This window comes from Xenopus tropicalis, chromosome 8 (assembly GCF_000004195.4).
Source record: "Xenopus tropicalis strain Nigerian chromosome 8, UCB_Xtro_10.0, whole genome shotgun sequence".
In the NCBI taxonomy this organism is placed as follows: Eukaryota; Metazoa; Chordata; class Amphibia; order Anura; family Pipidae; genus Xenopus; species Xenopus tropicalis.
In genome coordinates this window covers 106,994,815-107,015,157 of record NC_030684.2, presented here as the reverse complement: position 1 = coordinate 107,015,157, position 20,343 = coordinate 106,994,815, and the positions used below count along the sequence as shown (strand labels likewise).

At 38.5% G+C, this 20,343-nt stretch overlaps 1 protein-coding gene across 7 annotated transcripts in view; it reads left to right on the top strand.

Annotated features, from left to right (window-relative positions):
• pcnx1 (pecanex 1) overlaps positions 1-20,343 on the top strand; it is a 68,636-nt gene that overhangs the window by 7,860 nt on the left and 40,433 nt on the right. For 4 of the 7 annotated variants that reach the window (XM_004917253.4, XM_004917252.4, XM_004917251.4 and 1 more), the window contains exons 2-7: positions 5,227-5,435; positions 7,641-7,746; positions 8,817-8,856; positions 9,909-9,998; positions 12,495-14,162; positions 17,865-17,994. In XM_004917253.4, coding sequence (XP_004917310.2) covers positions 5,227-5,435; positions 7,641-7,746; positions 8,817-8,856; positions 9,909-9,998; positions 12,495-14,162; positions 17,865-17,994 — 2,243 coding nt within the window. The remainder of the gene's footprint in view (positions 1-5,226; positions 5,436-7,640; positions 7,747-8,816; positions 8,857-9,908; positions 9,999-12,494; positions 14,163-17,864; positions 17,995-20,343) is intronic. The other 3 variants (XM_012969001.3, XM_012969000.3, XM_004917255.4) reach the window with 2 other exon arrangements.

The following is a 20,343-nucleotide window of genomic DNA, read 5'->3' as shown; positions in this document are numbered from 1 at the left end:
AAGGTAGTGGCAAATAACCCTCAGTGCAGGATTTCCACTAAATAAACAATGTTCAGGAGTGATAACTTTCATTTTACCTCTGAGAAATGTATTATTGTGAGAAACAAATAGAAAGTCTTGACCAATACAGGTATAGAGTTAGCCTCAGTGATGGGTACTGTTTGTATATGGACTCTGGCTCATGAGTCATTTATTAATGAACCCTGCCTGCTCACCATGGTAACAAGTGTATCCGTCTTGGAGCAACCATTGATCTGGTTTGAATGATCTTGGGATTTTTGCACATGGGTGTTGTTCCTTTGTCATAGTGCCACATTGCTCTTAACATTGCTCACATATCTGGTCCCAGATCATTAGAAATCTCTTATAGGCACCAAATGTACTACAAGCTAGTCACTGGCAAAACGCTGTTCTCATTAGACCCAGAGAAATGTAGCCATGGCAACTGCAAAACAGCAGCCTTAATCATGTATCCTCTGGTTATGCTGAGCAGAACTTAATGCATAATATAATTTGCCTTGCACATGGTCAGTTGCACCCATGCTTGGAAAATGCTACTCGTTTTACTTACAATTTGATTTAATCCCTGCTTCTGACCAAATTGATTAGAATCTTCTCAGGTCACTTACCACTGACTACAATAGGAGTAGCAGGTCTTAGCCTGAAATTGTTGCCAGAAAGCTTTCTTTTTTTGTAACATACACAGACCAGTAAACTTTGGTGCTGTTTTTAGTAACTGTGATAAAAATGTCACATGCCGTAAGCTCTTCCACTGTGTAGCTTTATACATGTCGCCACAAGGCAACACACAGATTTAGTGATAACATTTAGCACTGTGGGTCTTTTACCCAACAAATCTGCCATTTTTGAATTCTTCCAAACACTGACTAGAGTCCAAAGCCTATTCTGCATATTCAAATTTTGGTAAAGTTTCAAAAATTCTCCTCTTATATGAAAATTGCCCCAACCCCTGCCCCCAAAGGTTGCCATACATGGGCAGATTTCAGCTGCTGATTTGGGTTCTTCAGACTGATTCAGCAGCTTATTTGTCCTTGTATGGGCACCCCCGACAGGCCTACCTGACAGACATCTGGCCTAAAATTGTGCAGATCTTGATTGGGCAGGTTAGATTTTCCCGTCGGTCTGATGGTGCCTATGCTGCTATTTTAATTTGATTGTTTGGCCCCAGGGCCAAACGATCGAATTAGCCCAATATTGCCCACTTTAAAAGGTCCACACTCCTGTTGGTGGAAACAATAACTTTTCTTCAAGAACTTTGCCCCAGCTCCCAGTGGTACCTTTGTGTAGGTAATGACATTGTTCTGATAAAGATGAATATGTGGATGGGTTGCCAGCATTTGGGTTTATGAATGCAAAAATGTCATGTTGCATTTCAAATGCTGTAGTATCAACTTTGGAGCTGCCTTATTATGTTATGTTGCCCTTAAGGGCCGTGGCAGACAGGAAGATTAGTCATCGCGTAACAAATATCCCTTGTTGTGGGCGACTAATCTCCCCGATATGCAATCCCACTGGCTAGAATGTAAATCGCCGGTGAGATGGCATACGTGGCATGGCAATTTGGCCTTGAGAGGAAACTTCAGCGATTTTGGCGGCGCATATGCCATCCCACTGGCGATTTACATTCGAGCAAGTGGGATCACATATCGGAGATTGTCGCGTGGCAACTAATCTCTCCGTCTGCCACGGCCCTGCTTTTGCTATCTGAAATTCTGCTGGAATTTTCTTGCCTGAAAGTGATCTGTGGCTTTCTGTTAGTATTATAAATAATAAAGGAGCACAGCATTACAGCTGGTACTTGGGGTTTTGCAGTCTCTCCTTGGCTTTCCATGACGCTGTTTATTGCTAACTAGTCATGATGAAGTGCTTTTTACTTTTTCCTCTGATCCTGAGATGTCTGTTAGTAATGCAGTTCTTAAAGTGGCTATAGCTGTACTGCAGCTATTGTTTTTTCTGTTTCAAGCCTGATTCATAACAAAACCATTGTTAATTGTAGTCGCCAGGAAGGACCTCCGACATGGAATGCTTGTGGTAAATGACTTTTTTTTTTTTTTTTTTTAATGAAATACTGGTCAGGTTTCAGTTAGTCAGCCGAGAGTGTAAGGAATGTTCACAAGACAAAAAGGTCTATATTCTTCTTGAGTTCACATTTTTAACTGACCTCTCTAAATCTCGCAATCACATTTTATTAAATAAAAAATGTTTTGAGAATAAAAAAACATTTCAGCAAATTTGGAACATAGAGTTCACAGCATAAAACAGCCGCTTTTTATTATATCCGTAATTGTGTACCTTTTGGGAAATCCATTCTCTACTGCTGGCACTGTAGGCTCTCTGGTGCAAGACACTTACTGCTGCTGTGCCAACACAGATGTTTAATCCACATGTTCACTTGCAATGCCTGGCAAAATCAAGACCTTGGCACTGAAAGGGGGTTGTGTACAGTGCCCCAGCCCAAATGTTGAGATGTTGTGGGAATGCTTATTTACTTGCTGGAAGCACTGCTTGGCACTTCTGGGAATGGAATTTCCACACGCAATCATGCATTTTATACATTTTACAGAATTTTGCCTTTTTTGCACACTCCTATAGCCACACACAACTTTGGCAACTGTAACATGCACAGGATTATTTTTATATTGCATTTTTACTTCTGCATTGATAACAGGTTTTTGGCAAATGTGCTGTGCTAGTAAAGAATGTTTAAAGGCTACAATTTGCCTTGTCACTTCTGACCTAATAACTTGGCAAACAATCAGACAAAGGTAGTAAGACTTGATTGTTGACAATGATTTGTTGTTTCTGAGCAATATCACCCTGTCCCCACTTGGGCAATGTGTTTGCTATGGTTTGCAATGGAATGCCATGATAGGGGATTAGGGCTCTGGCACACGGGGAGATTAGTCGCCCGCGAACAGGGAGATTTGTCGTGTGCCAGAGCCCTTAGAGGTGTAGTGGCTCTCTACTAAGGTGATCAAAACACCCTGTCTATTTTATCTTTTAAGACTTTAAAAATCGTTTTTGAGACAAAAATCAAATGTTTATAAATGGGACTGTTTTGAGTTTGTCATTCTTAGGCTTAAATTAGTCACTGGCTATTTTGCTGTCTTTCCCCTTCAGAAGGAAATGACTCAGCTAGAATATTTACAGTTTGGTAGCAGTTGTTCTTAGAAAGAAACTGTGTGGCTTTGACTACTGTTACCTAGACAAAGCTTCTGCTTGTTGACTGCCTGTCTGGATAAATGACTACAGCAGGCCTAGATTTGTTTACAAAGGGTTATATACACTGTATGGACTGCTTCTCAGAAATCTACACTCCTTAGTAAATATTTTAGATTTCTTGCTCCACAAGTTCTGTGGTAAATGCATTAGTATCTTGGTGCAGGTACCATCTTTTATACTATAGTATGTAAATGCTAAATAATTGGTGGCTACCAATTCTGTTAAAACTTTTATTTGTAGATTTTGGCAATTTGTTATTGTAGACTTTTGCATCTGGTTAATTTGTTCAAAATTGTGTAATTAGAAAAAATGGTTTATATCTGTAACTTAATGTATCCCACATATTAGCCCACTTTTAAAGGAACAGTAACACCAAAAAATGAAAGTATTTTAAAGTAATTAGAATATAATATATTGTTGCCTTGCACTGGTAAAATTAGTGAGTTGGCTACAGAAACTCTACTATAGTTTATATAAATAAGCTGCTGTGTAGCCACGGGGGCAGCCATTAAAGCTGGAAAAAGGGAGAAAAGGCACAGGTTACATAGCAGATAACAGATAAGCTCTGTAGAATATAATGGGGTTTTATCTGTTATCTGCTAAGTTACCTGTGCCTTTTCTCATTTAAATGGCTGCCCCCATAGCTACGTAGCAGCTTATTTATATGAACTATTGTAGTCTTTCTGAGGCAAACACACCAGTTGTACCAGTGCAGGGCAACAGTACATTATACTGTAATTACTTTTATACACTTTCATATTTCGGTGTTACTGTTCCTTTAAGATCCTCTTGCATAGACACACTTTCTGGTTGAACATACAAGTCAAACCATTCTCTCTTTTACTAACACTATGTATCAACAATGGGTTTTCCCTAATAATGATTTTAGAAAGTCATGGGTTTGCCTGTGTTACTAAAATTGTGTTGCAGCCCTATGCATGTTTCATTGTCTAAATCCTTAATAAAATAATACATTTTAGAAGTATGCATAATAAAAAAAAAAATATGGGGACAGAGAAATGAAGGGTGTATTGTTTAGAAAATGTAAGTAGGATTTAGAGCTTGCTGTTGCATTCCACGCAAAGTTAAGTAGGGGTTGCCATAGGTAACAAAGTATAGTGTGTTATAGTTGCCACTTTCTATATTCTTTGTTCGAACTTCACAAAAAAATTAGTGGTGGTATTGCTTGCATCAAAGGGCACCTATCACCCCTATAAATTTTACCCCCACCAGAGATGCTGGCTAACCGGTTGGGGAAACAATCATTTTTTGTTTTTAAAAAAAAACAACCTCCACCAGCACTGGGCTACCTCCACCAGCACTGAGCTACAAATCACCTTCCTACATTACACATGCCCATAATAATGGATTTGCAGCACTCTTATTATGCCATGATTTTTCTTAGACATTGTAACTGGGCTTTGGAAATCTGCTATTAAGCATAATATCCAAGGTTATTGTGATACTAATATCTACAGTTAGTATTAGTGGTTGTATATACAGCTTATGTATGTGAGTGTATAGATTGGTAAGTATAGGTTGTGTGCTGGGTTTACTTAGAAGGGTTGAACTTGATGGACCTTTTTCAACCTTGTGTAACTATGTGATTTAAATTGTTTGAATTAGGGATGCACCAAATCCACTAGTTTAGGATTCATCCAAACCCCAAATCCTTTGTGAAAGGTTTGGCTGCATACTGAACCAAATCTGAATGCTAATTTGCATATGCAAATTAGGTTAACGATCAAAAAGAACTGCTTGCACAGGAAGAATTTTTTATCTGACAAAAAGTCACATGATTTTAAGGATTCTGTTTGACCAGGAGAATTGATTCGGCAGTATTGTATCCTGCAGACAAAGGCAGAATCTTGGCCGAATCCCGAGCCGAATCCTGGATTTGGTGCATCCCTAGTTTGAATACTTTCGCATCAGTTTCCATGTATTGATTTATCTGACTGTTTTTTTTTTTTTTCCCTTTCTTAGGCACTACCCACATCTTTGGTGATTGTTGCTGTGTACTGCCCAGTCGTTGCAGCTGTTTTTATTGTTTTGAAGCTTGTTAACTACCGTCTGCACAGGGCATTGGATGAAGGAGAAATTGTGGAGAGGAGTGCTAGTGAGTTGACTGAGAGGGTGGCAAAGGCAGAACACAGTGACAGCTCTGCAAGAAGAGAGGACAGCAATGGACCTGGGTAAGAGTTGAAAATGACTAAAAGATGGTAAACCATATATTTTTGTGTCAAAGGTGTTATATATATATATATATACTCGGAGGAAGGTACCGCTCACGCAGGTCTTAGGTTTAATTTTGTAAATTTATTGAAAAGGCAATCAAGTAAATCTCCCGAACTTTGGAGAGCTCCAAAGTTCGGGAGATTTACTTAATTTTATTTTAACAATAACGCCTAACAAGGGACCATGACCCGGTTTTGAATAGTGTTACCAAACTACCTACCCTTTTCCTACCATGCAGGTACGCAGGTCTTTCTCGCTTTTTTTTTTTTTTTTTTTTTAATTTTTTCCGTATCTTTTTCCTTACTTATATTAAGTTACATTGTTTTCTTTCATTTGGGCAATTCACATTAACACATCCTGTTTCGTTTATTTTGATTTTTTATTATATTATTTGTTGTATTTCGTAAACCTTGGTGTGGATTGTGTACATGCATTGTCTGATGTCATCACATTTGCATTTTTTTGGGGGGTGTTTCTCACGTTCACGTTATTGTCCGTTGGTGTTCCCGCCAAACACTGTTTATAAGGTTTTTTCTCACTTGTATTTGTAACTTTGACAAAGGCTGGTGTTGCAGCCGAAACGTCAGTTCCCTTGCCTTTTCAATAAATTTACAAAATTGAACCTAAGACCTGCGTGAGCGGTACCTTCCTCCGAGTATTTGTGAACAAACTAGTGGAACTGCACCCAGGCATCTGTATTTGTATATATATATATATATATATATATATATATATATATATATATATATATATATATATATATATATATATATATATATAAATATTTTGAAATAATCCATGGCCGGCACACCCTTAAAATTCAAAAAAAAAATTTATTGAAAACTCAAAGGCTGGTGTTGCAGCCAAAACGTCCTTGATAAAGGTCCTAATGAGGACCAAAACGTTGGTTTTTAAACAATGAGTTTTCAATAAAAAATTTTTTTGAATTTTAAGGGTGTGCCGGCCATGGGTTATTTCATGCTAAATACTCAGATTTTGGCTGTGCACCCCACAGAATACTAAAGTCTTGGAGTGCAGACACCATCAGGACTGAAATATATATATAATATATGTGTGTGTGTGTCCATAGGGTGCACACCATTTGCAGCAACGAAACCTGGGTGCTAGTACAAAAAAAATGTGAGAATTGTGAGCAAAATGTAAATGCAAAAAAAGAAAGGTTTATTACTTGACGTTTCGGTCTCACACAGAAACCTTCATCTGGAGTAAAAAACAAATTGTAATTTTTTTTTTAATCCCATAAAACACACCTTTTCATGCATTGTTTGCGAGGAAAGTTTTCCTTTTGCATGTCTGATGCATGCAGGACCAGGCTAGTATTTACTGCCAGGGACTGACAGCCTGTCAAACTATGTCTATACATTTTCTAGATTATATTTCAGGCTTTTTTTTTTTTTTCTTCCTTCAAGTTTACTCTAAACTTCATCTTGATAGTTACTAGTTATTAACCAGGAAAACCAGGCTGCACTTGCCACTTGTTAAAGAATCAGCCACAATGCACTGAGATGGCGCCTACACACCAGTATTACAACTAAAAAAAAAAATACAATTGTTTGTTTAAGAACAACATTTTAAATGGTTGAGTGAATTATATGCTCTGTAAACAGTGTAATTTAGAAGTAAAAATTATACCATAAAAATCAGGGCAGTATCCTGCAGGGGGCCTGATTTCCACTATATATCTGGGAGATTAGTCGCCCGCGACCACGGCCCTTAGGGACCCATTTTTTAAATAGTAGAGTTAATTATTTGCTATGTAAACAGTGTAATGTAGAAATAAAAAGTACACCATAAAATAGGTAATTTAATTTAAAATGTAATTTAAGGGCAGCATCATTCTTTATCATCCCTTGCTAGCCAATAGATTTAGAGAAATATTAGTGACTTCCACCAGCAGAAGGACAAGGACTGTTTCAATAAAAACCTCCCTTTTTATTAACATTTTCTGTTCATGTTGTTCCTTTTGTCTGCAGTAAAAATAACTCCTGGTTATCAGAACAAATTGTATTGGGATACAGTTTCTTTGGTTTAGTCATTTGTTGTCTTGCTGAAAGGTCATCTCATATTGCTCATGAATCACGCCTGTTTCATTGGGTTCTTTCGCAATAGCCATCTTTTCCATTTGCTTTTTGCCATGGCAGTGATCCAGGTGGAGGGATTGAAATGTCTGAATTTGTTCGAGAAGCAACTCCTCCAGTTGGATGCAGTTCACGTAATTCCTACTCTGGGTTGGACCCAAGCAATCAGGTGTGTGTTTGGAACAAAGTACAAATTGCAAAATGGTATTAAATGTGTTTAATCCTCCACTAACCAAACAAAAAAAAAATGAATCAGTTTTGATTTCATGTTATATTGTAATGTCACTAAGGCAACTCTTCCCTTAAGTGATGAAATGATTGCCACAGATCTCCCTGGCTTGGTTAATAATAGCAAGACAGGGTAGTTGCCCCATTGATTGTGTTTTGGGGCATTGCAAAGTTGATTCGCCTGTTATTGTCAGCTTGCTTTAGTTCCAGAACTAAACAAGACAGCAAATTACCTTTTTCTCAAAATTCACCTGAAGTGTCCATCTGAGTGAGCCCAACCATCTATTGATAGACAGATGGATAAGCCCACATTTAGCACCCATGGGAAAACTAGATTAGAAGACAGTCACATTTTACAAAAGTTAATAAAATTGGTGGCAGGTAATGTTAAGTTGGCCACATATTAAGTTTTTAGGGGCATTGTAGACATTCTTCTTTAAAGATATTGTTAAAACCCACCTAGAATGTTTATTCATGCCTGGTTACCATGTTGTACTGTAAAGAATTCTTAAGGGGATGTAAATTAAGTCTTTCTGCTTAGAATTGGTTACTAAAGTGGAGGACGTCAAAAGGAATTTTATACTGAAAATTAATTATTTTTTTAATTTATTGTTGTTGTGGTTGTTATTATTATTAGTTATTTAGGCTATAACATATTCAAAGGAGAAATTGGAAAGTTGGTCCTAATTTCAACGAAATGTTACTATTTTCCACACTTGTTGTTAAACTAATGGGGCAGATAACTGGCAAATATCTTAAGAAAACCGTTTTGAAGAGGGTTGAATTTGTCTTGAGCTCTTTGTATGACATCAAAATAATTGACACTGTTCAACAAATATTTTTAAGGCTTTTATATAAAAATGTCTCCTGATTTTTTTCTTTAATAAACTAATTTGAGTCATTGAGTGTAAATAGTCTGAAATGTATCAAGGAGGCTTATTTGGCCATCACAATATAAACCTCCCACTGACACTTCTTTAAACCCATTCTCTCTGTTTTGTTTCTAAACAGGTTGGTGTGTCTCGTTATGGAGGTGCATCTGGAAGCAAAGGTATTAAAGATATTAAAACATGACAATATCCTTTTTAATGTGACTGTTTAAACAGCGGGTATTCTTTGACCTATGGTGCACAGGGTGTTTTGTCTGCTGCTGGGGTCGGGTAGAAAACAGCTATAATGAAAACACACCACCACTTACCATAACAGAGTACATCTAAAACTGCTGGAGTGAAAGAAGGCCTCCATGGCAGTTTTGGCCATTTATTTTGTCTGAGAATAGCAGCCCTCAAAACTCTTATGTCAAAAATCTGTGTCATAAGTCTGAAAAGCTCCGTAGCACCAGCTCCATTTCAAACCTGGTAGCAATATAAACCTGAAAAGCACAGCTCTGCAAAACCGCAACTGATTTCCACTCCTGTTTGTTATGACTACTGCACAGAGCAGCTTGAGTCACATTGTAGTAGTACTTTTAATAGTATCTGTGACAACACCAGATCACTACAGTTCTGACTCTGATAGGCCTTTATGCAAATAATGTTAGAAAAGTAACTGCAAATATTTAATCTTTATGAATCCCCTTTCAAAATAAGCAGCCCAAAAATTGTAAAGATTTGGAAACAGAAATGTAAACATTTAAATCCAACAGTCACTTGATATAACTAACTTTTTACTACTTAAACATTAGAGGTCATAGCCGCAGAACACTAGAACTAGAATATAAGTTAGTCTGTCATTTTATATTTGTATCCGACAATATTATACTATTTTCTTTCATTTAAAAAAGACATTAGTGTTTCTTTTTGACTGATTTGGAAAAGTAGGTTAGTAAGACTAAATACATAGTTGATAGTTATTATGAATGAATACGTGATTATTACGTTGGTATTTGACTATGACACAGTATTTGTATTTTGGTTTTTCTATATATATTTCTCACAATATGCAAAAATATGCGAAAAAAAAAAAAAACCTTAAGCTAATGTGAAGAGTCTCACAATTGTCCAAGTTTTTCTATCTCCATTATGGGCAATAATGTACATAGCAACACATCTGAAGAGTTACAGTAAATGAATGTACTCATATGTCTGATGGTTGTGTCTACAGGGGATACAGATGCTGCAAAGACATCAGATGATATCAGTCTGAGTCTTGGCCAGAGTTACAGTTTGTGCAAAGAAGCAAGTGAAGACCAAGGTAGACTGCATTATATACTGGCAGCATATTATGAACTAGTTTTTTTCCTGCATCTCTGAATATTTCCTAAGAAAAATATTTGGCTAAATAAGCAAAGTGAACGGTCCAGCCCCCCCCCCCTTTTTTTTTTTTTTGAGCACAATATGCAATGTTATTTAACCACAGGCTAAAAGGTGGCTAGGGTCATGTAGCATGGGCGGATGCATTAGGCATTTTAACTGGCAGTTACTTGCAGAAAAGGTCAACCCATAACCATTTCTATCTCACACATAGGCAGAATTAGGGATACAGCAGGCACAGAGGACGGAGAGTGGTAGGGGGATGGCTTGTGATTAATTAGCAGCAGTGGCTGGATGCAGGAATAGACCGAGACAAAACTAAAAACACTGTAAGGAACTTTGATTGCATTATATTTGAGAACTTCCTTTGTACCCAAAAAGTAACATACTATAATTTCCTATAAAAAAATTATTTACGTTTTGAAAGTTTGTGTGTAATTATACAAGGCATTTCTACAAAATGTATAGTGTCTGATCTTAAAATAACTATCGACAGATCAGTTGTCCAAATTAGAAATTTTGTCTGCCAGTTTGATGTGTTTGAGGGTGTATGGTGTGTTGGCAGATATGAGAATAGTCCCGCTCCTCCTCACCTGCTGTCAAATCTGATTCTTTAAGCCTTTGGCCTGGATAAGAGAACCGTAGAATGTGGCCATCTACATTTGCATTTCAGTTGGATACCTTTTAAGGTCAGCCAGTGTATTTGTTATGCAGTGTATTCATTATCCAATCCTCTTCTCTGGAGCCCACAGCTAGCAGGAATTGTGAAAACTGGTTTCTCATAGTATAAAATGCCTCATTTATATTGCACTAAATGCTTTTGCATATTATAACTGAATGTATTTTGTAAGACTATAACGTGAAAGTTGCTTTTTGAAAGAGCAATTTACAACATAGTTATATAAATAAAAGAAGCCATTGTGTTGGAATTAAAGGGAAGACATCATGAAATGTTTTTCATTTGTATGAAGTTTATAAACCCATTATTTTTTTCATGCATGATCAAGTACTCTTTCTTGTGATATTAAGGTTTAGGGCTGTGGCACACGGGGAGCTTAGTCACCCACGACAAATCTTCCCAAAATGCCATCCCACCGGCAAGAATGTAAATCGCCGGTGAGATGGCATACGCTGCGATGTGATTTCCCCCAAATCACGGAAGTTGCCTTGAGAGGGCGACTAAGCTCCCCGTGTGCCACAGCCCTTAACTGAGAGCCTCCTTCCTTACAGTTGAGTTTTTCATGTGCTGCTAGGAGGCTGCATTACAATTTTTTTTTATAAGCAGAGAGCTTTTAGAGACCAGAGAGCTTTTTAAGTGCCCAGGACTGGTTGCTGAACCAATCTGGCTAAATTCAAAGTTGATATTGGGCAGATTGGCAGATTGGCTCCTCAAGCAGGAAACTTGTCTCCCAAAACTAAGATGCTGGACCTGTACTTCCTACTTAAAAGGCAAGGGGGCTGCAAAATATTTTATAAACCACTTAAACAAAATTGTTAGTTTGCGTTTCATGCAGTACGTTTTTACAATGACTGTCCTTTTAAATCTGTAGGATATTTTTATGCTAACAAAAAGAGAGGGGGATTGATCAATGCACATTCCCTGGTCCCCTGTTTCATAAGTAAATTGTCTATGCTAGTGCATTTATTGACAAAAAACAGGGGTTTTTAGTTACAAAATTATGATCATAAGATTGGTAAGCCACCATGTCAAGGTAAACCCCGTATGGTGGTCCTATCTATTTACCTCTGGTCATATTTTTCAAAGGCTGCCACTCCCGTGCACTGTTGCCATTCTTGACCTGGGGGCTGGTTTGAGTCAGAGGGCTTAGTCACTCCCATGCCTTCTGCTTTTATAGAGAGCGATTGCCAGGACCACAGCTTGGTTCTACAGGCTTAAGCCTCCCCCGCTTGCGGCTTGTAAAGAAGACTGGCCATTAACCAACACCCATTTTTTTAAAGGCATAAGACCACGGGTGTGGGGGTGCTAACCCACATGGAAGTTTGGCCATTCTGCCTGCAGAATAACTGCTAAAATACATAGATACACAGAAAGTGGTTGCGGGAGCACTCCAAGGCTAAATAGAGTATACAAATACAATGGAAGTGCGACTGATCTGGCCAAATTAACTACAAGCATACAAAAAGAGAGGGGGATTGATCAATGCACATTCCCTGGTCCCCTGTTTTATAAGTAAATTGTCTATGCTAGTGCATGTATTGACAAAAAACAGGGTTTTTTTTTTATGCTAACCTTGAAAGTTACATTTTTAAAGTAACCCATGCTTTGCTTCTGTTAACATTAACAAATTATACAGGGAAATTTAGTTACATACATAATGCACATTAAGTAAATTCCTTTCTTACAATAGCACTTTGTGACAGGAATATCTACTACTTAAAGTTATGAGAGCTAACATATTGTCAATTTTTTAAACAGATTTGACTGTGGATCAGAAGCTTTTCCGTCTCGTCTCCAATGACTCCTTTGTCTCCATGCAGCCATCTATATCCTCGGGTGGAAAAGACTTAACTAGAGACTTCAGTGACAAAGGATCAATCCCAACACACAGTCATCATCACCATGTGGATCTGTCTCTGTCTAATGCTTGTGACACAGAATTGGCCTCACTTGTTCCATTGCATTCACATTCGTACAGGAAAGATCATCGACCAAGAGGTGTCCCAAGGACTTCAAGTTCTGCTGTTGCTTTCCCAGACACTTCTCTCACTGACTTTTCACTCTATCAACCAAGGCGCGGGCTGGATCCTGTTAGTGAACTTGAAGCTTCCAAACCACATTCTGGGTCCAAAGATTCACTAGTAGATAATGCTTGTGCTTCAGGGATTTTTCAATTAGACTGTCTAAAAAGCAAAGGAGCCCAGCAGCTTTCAAGAAGTGGTAGTGTTAAACACATGAAGACTGACAAAAGCATGGATAGTTTAAGAAGCCTCAGCACGAGAAGCAGTGGATCCACAGAAAGTTATTGTAGTGGAACAGATCGGGACACAAATAGCACTGTTAGCAGCTACAAAAGTGAACAGACCAGTTCAACTCATGTTGAAAGTATTTTATCTGAGCATGAGGATGTTACTGCTGCAAAGAGAGTCCATTGTAGTGACCTGGAGGAAGAACATAGCTCTGCTACTGATAAAAGGACTAGTAGTATAAGAACTGCTTTAGAAAGAAACACTGCTCAGGAAGCCAAGGATGCCAACACATCTGATGATGTACAAAGTCCAAGGGGTCTTAGCTCATCAGCATCAGAGGAAGCTAATAAGAATCCACACGCAAATGAGTTAACTGTACAAACAGACTGGCTTCCAGGTAAACTGTCAGTGAACATTGATGAACCTGGGGAGAAACCAGTCATTTTAGTTGACTTGAGATCTTTGGAAGAAACGGGTATTAAGCAGAGAGACAATGACGTACGACCCAAATCATCTAGTTTAATACATCGAACATCCTCTGCTCATAAATCATGCAGGAGACGGACAGGTAAAAAAAGAGCCAGCAGTTTTGATGCAAGTAGACACAAAGAATATGTTTCCTTTCAAGGTATAGCTGATACCAAACCTCACAGTACTGGCTTTTGTCATGATGAAGATTCTAGCGACCAAAGCGACTTGAGCAGGACCTCAAGCGTTCAGTCGGCCCACCGTTTCAGCAGCGATAGCTCTTCCAGCACTACTTCCCATTCATGCCAGTCTCCTGAAGCAAGATACAGTGCCCTAAGGACAAAATATCGAATAAAAGAAAGAGGCACAGATTCACATCACACACACCTAAATTGTGAAGGAACTAGTAAAAAGCGGTCCAACCGCAGGACTTCTAGTGCAAGTGGTACAAAAAGCCGAGCTAGAGTATTAAGTCTGGACAGTGGCACTGTAGTTAGTTTGAGTGATGCCAACAGACTGGCCGCTCCTGAAAATATAAAAACCTTAACCACTTCAAAATCAGATCTAGAAGCCAAAGAAGGCGAAGTGCTAGATCAGATGTCTCTGTTGGGGCGAGCTTCACAGTTAGAATCTGTAACACGGTCAAGAAATAGTTTGCCCAGCCAGGTTACTTTCCAAGATGTTGGAGAGCGAGACGCATCTGTTGGAGGTAGGTGACAACATATATGAAGAATTTTCCCTGCTTTTCTAATTTCTATAAAGAAACATTGTACACTGTTTGAACACAGAAGTCCTAATACAAGTCAGCATTCCAAAATAAATGTTATCTCTAATTCAAAAGAGAAAAATAATAGCTTGCATTTTTTTAATAAATAAAAAGAAAAAGTACATGAATCGGCAGGAATTTAAAAATGTTGTTTGTTTATGAAAAAGATTGTGCATCCTAATTAAAGGGGTTTTCTCCAGGTTTGTTTTAAATGCATTTGGCTTGCTTATGGGCTACATTGCAAATTTTGTTTTTCTATCCATTTTGAAAGTCATGTATATGCTTTGAGATGTTGCCATCAACATTTTTATCTGCTTTTTGCTTATTAAAGAACCTGTCTCTTTGTTGAAAATCTGCAGCATTATATAAATGGAGGGGCAAACTGAGCTGTGTGGTTATCATTAGCAAGGTAGTTATGTCACAAAGAGGCTCACTTGTGGTACGACAGCAGGAGGCTTTTTTGTGATTAATGGCACACTTTTAGTTCAATGATGGCAAATGCAGACTCATAGTAATGCTTGATTTTTCATTTTAGCGCTAAAGTATTTTAAATATTTTCCACAGCATTATGTTAAGATAAAACATAATTCACACCAGTGCCTGTTCCAGTGGAATTTTTACGTTGTACCTTGCAAAAGTGTTTAATTTTCATTTTTTTTCTTTAAAAAAAAAAAAACCACTAAATATAATCGATAATCTTTCCGTATTTATATATTGAGGTGCACATGGGTCAGCTAACCCTCTCTGCCTGTATAAAAGTTTTAAGGACTATTACAAGTGGGCTTTTGGTTTTCAGTAGTTGCAGTCTGAATCCTCTGATGCCGTGTCTTGGCTACTGTGAACACAGTGGGCATTTTCATGCTTGAATCACAGGGAAAAGTCATTATCTTTCAGTATAGGCAGATGCTATGAATGCAATTGCTAATAAAGATTTTTCTATTTAGGGAACAAGTGTCATTACTAAGCACTGATATTACTGAAGACATTACTAAGCAAAGATTTATATAGAGACTTACATACCATCTGTTGTAAAGTAGAAGTCACAGAGGAGTTCTATTACCATATAAAAGAATTTATAATGTTCGTAAGGCAATTTTAATTTTGTTTATATGGCACCAACATAAATGCAAATTTTATTTTAAAGTAATTGTTAAATAAATTCTTTGTATGTAATTTCTGATTTATCGATAAGCATTCTGCCTAATATGATCACCAAGTAAACACTTGGTTTTTTGAATGCATGACTAATTCACTTTTGCTTTACAGGAACTTTAATTTTGACATGAACATGTCCAGAACAAATTTTTTTATCATTTTGTATTTTTTAGAATATAGGTTATAACCCAAAGCAATACAAAATGTTCTCTTTCAAAGAATTTTATGAAAACATCGTGATTTTAATTTAGGCCAATGACCCATGGGAAAATTAGCGGTCCACAGTTATTCTCTGCTACCATGGGCGACTAATCTCCGTAAAATGCCTTTCCACTGGCAATAAAGTGAATCGTTGGTGGAAAGGCATATGCGTTGCTTTGTTTTCTGAAGTTGAGCAAAGTTTCCTGCAGGAGAATAGTCACCTGTGATAGCAGAGGTTTAACTGTGGGCAGCTAATATCCCTGTGGGCCATCAGTCGTATAGTGCAGCAGTTCAGATCTGATGTTTTTCCTCGTGGTGATGTTTTTTTGTTTTTGTTTTTAAAAAAAAAAACAAAAAAAAAAAAAAAACCTTTAATGGTGGGATAAAATAATAAAGGTGGCCATACATGTTCAGATATTAGTCTTCTTCCAACGAACATTCTGATATGGATTGTGCGTTTAAATTCAAAACTCTAAAACTAACATTCAGACTGAAATTGTAGGATACAGCAGACACCAATCGTATGAAAATGACTTCCTGAAAAATGCATTGTAGGTCCCCCAAGGATATTGTCCGATACACAATACATGCGTAGATTATCTGACCAAAATTTGTTGTCAGACTAAATGACCGATATCCATGGTATGAAAATTATCAGAACACATGGTCCAAAAGTCATGCAAAACGTAGTTTCAGACTATTATATCTGTGCATGTATGGCCAGCATTAGGCAGTTTCTATGCCAGAATCCAGATAGGCCTGCATCAGGCCTCTTATTTGTCTTTGTGGTCTTGGTCTAGCAGATGTAATGATCTTCAGTGTTTCTAATCATTGCCTTAAGGACAGGGCAGCCATTGCTATATTCATAACATTCTCCTGACAGGACCCTATTTGATGTTGCTGTGTCTTCTGTGGAGCAAGGTACACTTTGCAGACTAAGCACCCCTACTTAGGTTAGAAGGTAGTATCTTGGAAACAAAGTCTCTCTGAGACCTTAGGGTGAAGACACACAGCTACTTGTCATGACTACTAAATGCCAGAAAATACCCTGTTATCGACAATACTGAGAATCGCCTCTTCTAAAACACACGTAGAGACAATTATCAGTAAATGATCAGCTTTGTCTATTTTTGTAGCTGTGACAAATAGCTGCTACTAGTAGCTGTGTGTGTCTTCACCCTTACTGGTAATATTCTGAATCTGTCAACTTCCTTCTGTGCAGCATCTGGGTCATTGTCTTCCTAAAAGATGAAAATGAAACTGTGCTTAAATGTAGCAGCTATTTGTCACAGCTCAAACCGTTTCTCTTGTGGTGGTGGTCTGTATTTTGTTCCATTTTAAATAAATATCCATGTAAAAGGCAGTCAAGTCTAATATCTGTTTGTGCTGATGCAGTAAAGCTGTCTTTGTTTGCTCTGCAGCGATAAGGCAAGTTATGGAGATGCATCAGTCTTTTCCACTCTAGGCTAAATGCTTTGTCAGTACAAATAATTCTACTGACATGTAAAATCCACAAATAGTGCCGAGCAGATGTCCAGTCTGTTCATTTGCAAATGGCTCTTAGGTTTGAATTTGCTGTTAATCACTCGGCTAAAGAAGAATTTATGCAGAACATTTTTTTATTTTTCTGAATGCAAATGGAATGCTTGCTAGTAAGAAGATAAACATTTGGATGTACTTGGGCCATTTGACTAAAGAAACTAAGATGGCATTCTAACCTGTTAGACACACTTTCAAGTGTGAATGGACTTGCATAGACTTCTTTAAAACTTTAACCCAGGAACAAAAAAGACAAAGGTGTCTTAATATAGCAATAACTGAAATCTGTACTCTCCATTGGCTGACTTGGAATCGTCTGCAACTGGCTTTTACTCACATCTGGTATTTACACTGTGCATACCTGCAACAGCAAATCTGTCCATGTTATAAGACAACTGTCATGGCGGCAGCCTTCTGTAATACACCAGCATAAAATACCAACAGACCTGATATTTTTTTTTCTTATTAATATATAAAATTTACACAATCTGCTTATGATAAGATTGCATTTAAATGCAATTCAGGTATATGTTGCAAATGTCATGCATACATGAAAATGAAATTCAGAGCCTGGATTATGAAACAGATGGTTTACTTCTCTGTACAGTAATTTTAAGATTCTAATTTCACTAGGATTTTGCATAATTCTCTGGTTCCCTATGAGCCAACTTGATGGAAAATTATTGGCAAAAAATTCTTGCTGCATAGCCAGTATCCACCTGTTCTAAAGTATCTGTCTTGCTGCTGCAGCACACGCCAGTGAGGAGACAGTAACATTTCGCCGCGAACGCAGCACATTTAGGCGCCAAGCGGTTCGGCGCAGACACAATGCAGGGAGTAATCCCACCCCTCCTGCGTCACTCATCGGATCACCTCTGAGGTACGGTATTGCAAACTCCATTGTTCTGCATGCTGCAGGCTTCTAACTTTCCTGCTTTTAAATGACCCCATTTCTAGCATTTTCCACCCAAAACCACTCATACGTATTTCATGTTTTCTCTTCCTGTGCTTTATTGTATGCATGGTTCCCTTGCAATGCGGTATGCATAGGCCTGTTACGTATAGTGCACTACATTTTTTTTCCTAATGTCTTAGCGAAGGGATGCTTGCCTCTTTGAATTTTTTGTTTTAAAAGAAAACCGTCTTTCCAAGAATTCCTTTTCCCTTTCTCTTCAAGGGATACCATGATAAATCTGTTTACAAATCTAAGCGGTTTTCAAGAATGTTTCTAAAAATAATCCGCATATAACGAACAGTAACAGTTTTAAAAAATGTTAAGGTTGAAATGTTTTTTATTAACAGTACCCTCTGCTTCTAAGGAAGTTCAATGCAGCACATGTAGTATGCCAGAGAAGAGGAGCTTGGCTGCTTGGAAAAGGATAAGAATTTAAATCTTAACGGGCACCTATTGGGGTCAAATTCTTTTCCCCATGGGAGATGCAGGCTGATAGAGCCCACATTCTTGTTGGGGAAAAAAGTATTGTTTTTTTGGGGGTGGAAAAAGGCCCCCAGCCTGTGCCAGAGAGGGAGGTCACGGTGCAGGTAGCCATGTTTCCTCACACACATGCGCTTAATAACAGCAGGCACTGCCGGCTTGCTCTTTATGCACTTTCATATGACATTGCATGCATTATCAGAAATCTGGGACACTTAGCTTAATTTGTATGCTTGTGTCCCAGAATGCTTGCCCATACTAGGAGCTCACTTCTTGTGGCCTGCAACATAGGGGGGATTTTTTATTTTTTTAAAGTTGTTTCCGCCAACCAGAATGCTTCCCTACTAATCTGCACCTCCTGTGAAAGGAAACATTTTGGCCCCTTTTTAATGTCTTTAAAATGCATTATATTAAAATATAGGAAAGCATTTTTATTTTGAAGTCCCTAAAATGACAGCCCCATGAATGACATACCTCTTTCCCAAAACTGAGTGAAATGTCCTATCTAAGGCTAATACCACATGAGCTGATATCTGCATTTTTCCACAGGCTGAGATCAGCGCCCATGTGGCGGTATCCTTAGACACATGCTTTAGAACAGAGTTGTCCAACTTCTCTGGTACCAAGGGCCGGAATAAATACCCTTAATTCATATGTGAAGTTTTATTTTGTCATATTAAGACATACCCTTAAATCCCTATGCCATATGGATAGCACAGCAACACACAGCACATGATTACACACCATAGGGATATGACTATTTCCAAATGCTAAAAAGTTTCCACAAATCCCTGCCAGGTTAACCTTCCACAGGCAGCATAGGGCAGGCGGAGTGTGGCACACACAGGCAGCATAGGGCAGGCGGAGTGTGGCACACACAGGCAGCATAGGGCAGGCGGAGTGTGGCACACACAGGCAGCATAGGGCAGGCGGAGTGTGGCACACACAGGCAGCATAGGGCAGGCGGAGTGTGGCACACACAGGCAGCATAGGGCAGGCGGAGTGTGGCACACACAGGCAGCATAGGGCAGGCGGAGTGTGGCACACACAGGCAGCATAGGGCAGGCGGAGTGTGGCACACACAGGCAGCATAGGGCAGGCGGAGTGTGGCACACACAGGCAGCATAGGGCAGGCGGAGTGTGGCACACACAGGCAGCATAGGGCAGGCAGTACATACAGTGACAAAATGCTGGCACTGCTCCTACAGTCTGAGGTGTAAACAGGGGAACAATGTGGGTGCTTACAGTCTGAGTTGTGAACAATGCAGGGGATTAAAGGTGTAAACAGCATGGGACTACAGGCTTAATCTTAGGTGTCAACAATGCAGGGTGCCAGTTAATCTCAGAACATTTAATGCTTACACAAAGGTAAGCAGTCACAGCAGCCAGACAGGCGGGGGCCACATGGTTGGACAGCACTGCTGCAGAAACCAGTTACTTTCTTATCTAGCATGAAGCTCTGTCCCATTTAGTACACTTTGCCTTCATTCTACTTTGAATAAAAAGTCTGTCAAAGAGCTGTCTACTGTGTATGCTTGCTGCCTTTTTTGACCAACTTATAAACTGATAAAGGAAGGCTCAGTATACTAAAGGGTGCAACTACACGCTATATTGGAAAGTGACTGGTTTTTGCAGCATGTTTCAGCATCTACCTTAGATAGGACATATGACTCAATGTAGAGAAAGAAGTATATAATTTTGATGGCTGTTTAAGAGTAGTTTTTGGGACTTAAAGAATAATGAAATCTTATTTTTAACAGGGCCCTACTGTAACATTTGTTATGATAGCTCTTC